The 6,681-nt window shown below is 48.0% G+C and overlaps 1 protein-coding gene across 1 annotated transcript in view; it reads right to left on the reverse strand.

The window, feature by feature from the left end:
• alkbh5 (alkB homolog 5, RNA demethylase) overlaps window positions 1–5,797 on the reverse strand; it is a 49,886-nt gene extending 44,089 nt beyond the window's left edge. The window contains exon 1 of the mRNA XM_070900032.1: window positions 4,691–5,797. Within this exon, the coding sequence (XP_070756133.1) occupies window positions 4,691–5,442 (752 nt within the window). The 5' untranslated portion in view covers window positions 5,443–5,797. The remainder of the gene's footprint in view (window positions 1–4,690) is intronic.
• Between the last annotated feature and the right edge of the window lie 884 nt (window positions 5,798–6,681).

A 6,681-nucleotide genomic window follows, 5' to 3' on the forward strand; every position in this document is an offset into this window, starting at 1 on the left:
TTATGAGGATAGGTTGAGCCTATACTCATTGGAGTTCAGAAGAAAGAGGTGATCTTATTGAAACTTATAATGAGGGGGCTCACCAAGGTGGATGTAGAGGGGGTATTTCCACTCCTAGGGGAAGCTAAAACTAGGGGACAGTCGTAGAATAAGCGGCCGCCCATTTAAAACTGAGCTGAGGAGAAATGTCTTCTCAGAGGGTTGTAAATCTGTGGAATTCTCTGCCCTGAAAAACTGTAGAGGCTGGGGCATTGAATATATTTAAGGCGAAGGGACACAGATTTTTGAGCGATAAGGGAGTAAAGTGTTATGGGGAGCAGGCAGGGAAGTGGAGGTGAGTCCATGATCAGATCAGCCATGATCTTATTGAATGGCAGAGCAGGCTTGAGGGGCCAAATGGCTTACTCCTGCTCCTATTTCTTATGTTCTTATTAACTTGCTTTCCCACCTATCTTTGTATCATTAGCAAATTTGACTACATTACACTCAGTCCCTTCATCCAAGTCATTAATATAAATTGTATATAGTTGCGGCCCCAGCATTGATCCCTGTGGCATCCCACGAGTTACGGTTTGCCAACCTGAAAATTACCCATTTATCCCGACTCTATTTTCCGTTACTCAGCCAATCCTCTATCCATGTTAATATATTACCCCCAACCCCGTGAGCATTATCTTGTGCAGTAACCTTTTGTGTGACACCTTATCTAATGCTTTCTGGAAATCAAAAAAAACGACATCAACTGGCTCTCCCTATCCACCCTGCTCGTTACATTCTCAAAGAACTCCAACAGATTTGTCAAACATGATTTCCCTTTCATAAAACTATGCAGACTCTGTTTGACTGTATGATGATTTACTAAATGTCCTCCTTAATGATGGACTCCAACATTTTCCCAATGACAGATGTTAGGTTAACTGGTCTACAGTTTCCTGCTTTCTATCTCCCTCCTTTCTTAAATAGTGGTGATTTGCAGTTTTCCAGTCTGCTGGGACCTCTCCAGAATGCAGGGAATTTTGGTAGATTACAACCAATGCATCCACTCTATTTAGGACAGGCTTGAATATTACTGACCTTCAGAGGCCATTCAAATTTCCTGTGAAGCAAGCTGTAACAGAGTGACTACTGTAGTGCCATACACCACAGGCATGCCTCTACTAGCTGGCTTTACACATACACATAACCCATTACAAAATCTGATCCACAGAAAATCAATTATATTTGATGGATACAGCCCTAATATCCACAATTCTCAAAGCGCCAACTACAGGTTTCAAAAGAAAAAACAAAATTTTATAAACAGCACTTTTATATAAGAAAAAGATTGGCACGCTCTCTATTTAGATAATGATGTCTTGGAATGAGTCATTCCTCGAACCATATTTCGGAGCCCATATTACAGCCTCAAAAAAACCCCCAGAATGAACGATGCACTTTTGAAAAATAGTATTTCCATTTGATACATACCTGTCTATGTCTAAAGCGTTTAGAAAATTTGAAGAGCCACATGCAGTGGCTGCTAATTTAATAGAGAAGCACTTTAACAAGGAGCAATTATTCAAAACATACAAGAGTTGAGGGTGCATATATTTTAAATATATATTTAAAATATAAAGATGGAGGAATGTAATCAGAAGCTGCTGATTGAGAACTACATAAAGCAACAATGAAAGGATTTGAGTTTTTCATGTGTAAATAATCTACCGATGACAAGACCAAACACCAACATGGAAAGATTAGAAAATAAAACCTAACCCTGGAGATTCAGGCCAGAGCTGGCAGTGAACTCTCAGTGCATCTATGTATGTAGCCTTAATTCTGGTGAACGAGAACATATACAACCAAACTGGGGATAATTATGTACATTACCAAGGTCCTTGTGCAGTCACATATTGGCAAGGAACAGGCAAGCAGCCGACTCACGGGCCTTGAACACCATTCTTCAACCAGCTGCTCTAATCTGCCCAAAAACTCAGCTGCTAATCTTGCCTTCCCACGGGAGAAGTGCTTAACCTCCCTTTTCTCCACATCCCCAAATCAAAACCTCACTTGGCAGGGAACTGTAGCTGATAACCTGTGCCCAAACTTTGTGGCGTGGCACGTTGGCATCTTTTCACCCTTCCCTGTGCTCACAATCTGAATTACAGTGCACACATTTACTCGACTGGAACATGGTACCGATCTGAGGCAGGAAAGGTTATAATTAGCAGGGTAAACCAGGGAGAATAAAGGCCCGTGGAAATTATTGAGAATGTTAATATGAATGTTAATTTAATAGAGGCGTTCAAAATTATAAGCGTTTTTGACAGGATAGTTAAAGAGAAACGATTTCCAGTGGCAGGAGGGTCAATAACCAGAGGACACAGATTTAAGATAATTGACAAAACAACCAGAGGAGAGATGAGAATTTATGATGATCTGGAATGTACTGGTTGAAAGGGTGGTGGAAGCAGATTCAACAGTAATTTTCAAAAGGGTCTTGGATAAATAAACAAAGGCTTATATTTATATAAAGCCTTTTATGACCAGAGGACGTCCCAAAGTGCTTTACATAGGAACAGGAGTACACCACTCAGTCCCTCAAGCCAGTACCCCAGCTCCACACATCCACCTGATCTCCATATCCCGTTATACCCTTGGCTAGCAAAATTCTATCGACCCCAGATTTAAAATTATTGAGCTAGAATCTACTGCTTTTTATGGGAGGGAGTTCCACACTTCTAACACCCTTTGCACGAAGAATTGTTTCTTAGATTTTCTCCTGAACGGCCTGGCTCTGATGTTCAGGTTATGTCCCCTTGTCCTAGACTCCCCCACCAGCAGAAAAAGTTTCTCTATCTACCCTCTCAAAATCCTAAAAACCTCAATTAAATCACCCCGTTACTGTCGATATTGCAGGGAATACAAGCCTAGTTTATTTAATCTCCTCATAATCTACCCCTTGGAGCCCGGGTAACATTCTGGTGAATCTGCTCTGCCCTCCTTCCAAGGTCAATACATCCCTTCTAAGGTGCAGTGCTCAGAACTGTACACAGTGCTCCAAGTTGCGATATAAACGGGACATTGTATAGCTGTAGAAAAACTTCCTCCCCTTTATATTCTAGACCCAAGTAATAATGGATAATATTCCATTAGCCTATTTGATTACTGTTGTACCTGACTACTATAACATAAGAAATAGGAGGAGTAGGCCATTTGGCCCCTCGAGCCTGCTCCGCCATTCAATAAGATCATGGCTGATCTGATCGTGGACTCAGCTCCACTTCGCTGCCCACTCCCCGTAACCCTTTACTCCCTTATCGCTCAAAAATTAGTCCATCTCCACCTTAAATATATTCAATGACCCAGCCTCCAGCTCTCTGGGGCAGAGAATTCCATAGATTTACAACCCTAGAAGAAATTTCTCCTCATCTCAGTTTCAAATGGGCACCCCCTTATTCTAAGACCATGTCCCCAAGTTTTAGTTTCCCCTTTCAATGGAAACTTCCTCTCTGCATCCACCTCGTCGACCCCCCTCATTATCTTATGTTTCAATAAGATCACCTCTCATTCTTCTGAACTCCAATGTGTATAGGCCCAACCTACTCAACCTTTCATAAGTAAACCCCCTCATCTCCAGAATCAACGGAGTGAACCTTCTCTGAACAATCTCCAATGCAAGTATATCCTTCCTTAAATATTATGTTTTAGCAATCTGTGTACAAGGATCTCTAAATCTCTTTGGACCTCCACTGTTCCTAGCTTTTCACCATTTAAATAATACTTGGATTTATCCATTTTTGATCTAAAATGGATGAATTCACACTTATCGGTGTTGAAATCTATCTCGTTTAATCTATCAACATCTCTCTGTAATGTTATGCTCCCATCTATACCACCAATCTTAGTGTAATTGGTAAACTTGGATATATGGCTCGCTACTGTGTTATCTAAGTTGATAAATATAGTGAAGTTGAGGCCCCCTGCACAGATCCTTGTGGGATACCACGAGCCACTTCCTTCCAGTGCAGGTACATACCCACTATCTTTACTTTCTGCCTTCTACTGCCTAAACAATCTCCTAACCAGGGCAATAATTTTTGTTCCATTCCGTGAGCTTTAATTTTGGCTCATTTTAATTCTTGTGTGAAACCTTATCGAATGCCTTCTGGAAGTCCATATAAACACATTGCCCTGTCTACTACTTTAGTTACTGCATCAAAAAATTAAGTTCATTAGACATGACCTATCCTTTACAAATACCAAGGGAAGTACTTTTGTCGTGCATTCGCTATTGTAACGTGGGAAACTTGAAAAGGCATGTTTTACAGGGCTATGGAGAAAGAGCACGGGAGTAGGATGGACCAAATGGCCCCATTCAGTGCTGCATGATTCTAAAGAAAGAATGAGATAACTGCCCTGATTTGAAGACTTAAAACTTTCTGTTCCTGCAGCAAGAAACTATAAATGTATACTATATCGGCGTGGACACGATGGGCTGAAATGGCCTCCTTCTGCGCCGTAGATTTCTGTGTTTCTATATAAATTGGTAAGACACTGGAAGGAATGTGCTTTACCCCCAGGTACTCCATGTTTTTGGAAACCTCAGAACTGCCCCCACCCACCAGGATAAAGAATGGATGAACTGGAGAGGGGACACCCCCTGAAATGTGACCGTGCTCTGAAGATGCTCATTCCTCCTGCCACTCACCTGAGCATAGTGACGCTCCCTCGCCGGACAGGTAAGAAGTAGACGGGCTCCGACACCCTGATGGGCTTGAACTGGAACTTGCAGCCGAAGCAGAGAGCCGAGTCGCTGAAGAAGGACACGGAGACGATGGGCCTCTCGAAGATATGGATGGGATCCACGTGGGAGACGATGCAGCCGCCAGGCTGGTAGTCGTTGATGACGGCGCTGTTGACGAAGCCCTCGGGGATAATCCGGTGATCCACCAGCTTCTTGATCACCAGGTCGTGGACCCACTCGGGGATGTCGTCCACGTCCCCCTTGGGGTACAGGCGCTCCTGGCCGGGGCCGCGCTTCTCCAGCTGCGAGCCGTACGTGTAGCCTTCCCCGAAGAAGTACTTGTTCCGCAGCGGGGCCCTGTCCACCGTGTGGTCCCGGTAAATGCCCTTCTCGGCCCGGGAAACCACGTCGTCGATTTGTGTCTCGATCTGGGTGCACTGGTCGGCGGTGAAGAGCCGCACCTGGCGGATGCCCTGCTTCACCCGCCGCGCCTCCCCCTGCCGCTCGTCGTCGTAGTCGCTGTGGTACTTGCTGTGCTCGTACTCGTCGCCGCCGCACGGCCCCGGCAGGCCGGCCTCGCCCGCCTCCGCCTCGTGCTTCCGCTTGCGGCCGTTGTAGGGCGCCGCTGCCGAGGCCGAGGCCGAGGCCGCCCGCTGCTTCTCGCGGTGAGGCGACTGGAGCTTCTCCCGCAGGTCTGCGTAGCCGCCCGCCGCCATCTTGGCCGGGGGAAGGGGCGGAGTCAGAGCGGAGGGGCGGGGTTAAAGAGAAGGGGCGGGGTTAGAGGGAGGGGCGGGAATGTCACCAATGGGCCACTGCGCATGCTCCGTTACGGACGCTGATTGCGTGGCGCATGCTCAGTGGCGGCCGCACGGTGACGAACGCAACTCAGGAATTGAACATCAACAAACGGAGCATCTTGGGTGAATATTGTGGAACAAGCAGAGCGCCGCCCGTCCTCCCGCCCGCCCGGTGCCGGAGCCGGAGCCGGAGCCGCTGGTCGGGAGCCTCAATCTGTCGGCCGCAAACCGCCCTCACGGCCAGCGCCACAACCCCAGCTCGCGCTGCAACTCCGCCCACTCACGGCGCTGATTGGCTGCAATCTGCGCGAGGGGCCGCCATTCTCAGCGCTCATTAGCCGCCTCCGCTGTCAATCAGACCCATGCCCCACCCCCCCCCCCGGGCCTTCGCCGACCATTCACTGAAGAGTCGTCCTTCACTTTGCCTGATTAACCGACCTTTATTTATTTCAGGTTATTTTACCGACAGATATTTATGGATCGTTGCTGACAATTTTCTCCCCTCCCTGTGCCAGCAATGTAAAGGATGCAGAGTTCGGGAGCGAGCCAAGGCGAGCAGCAGCACGTGACTCGGGCCTACTGCTCAGGCTCCCAGAGACTCAGCTGGCAGCTGCCCAGAGTACCTGAACCACGGGGACCGCGCTCTCCAGCACAGGAGGCCATTCATTCCTGGGCTGTGGGAGTCGCGGGCCAGGCCGGTGTTTATTGCCCCCACAGTGTGGTGAGGGAGGGAGTCCCAGGATTGTGACCCAGGACGATGAAGGAAGGCCGATATATTTCCCAGTCAGGGCGGTGTGTGACTGGGAGGGGAGGGGGAGGGGTTCCCATTCTCATTCCCATTCCCATTCTCATTCCCATTCCCATTCCCATTCCCATGGGCCTGCTGCCCCTGTCTCGGGGTAGAGGCCGCGGGTTAGGGAGGTGCTGCGCCGTGTAGATGGTGCACACTGCAGCCACGGTGCGCCGGGGGGTGGGGGGAGTGAGTGTTGACGGTGGGGAATGGGGGGCTGCTTTGTCCTGGATGGTGTCGAGCTTCTCGAGTGTTGGAGCTGCACCATCCAGGCAAGTGGGGAGTGTTCCCTCACACCCTAACCTGTGCCTTTAGATGGTGGAAAGGCTTTGGGGAGTCAGGAGGTGGGACACTTGCCGCAGAATACC

The sequence above is a fragment of the Pristiophorus japonicus genome, chromosome 15, assembly GCF_044704955.1.
Source record: "Pristiophorus japonicus isolate sPriJap1 chromosome 15, sPriJap1.hap1, whole genome shotgun sequence".
Lineage (NCBI taxonomy): Eukaryota > Metazoa > Chordata > Chondrichthyes > Pristiophoridae > Pristiophorus > Pristiophorus japonicus.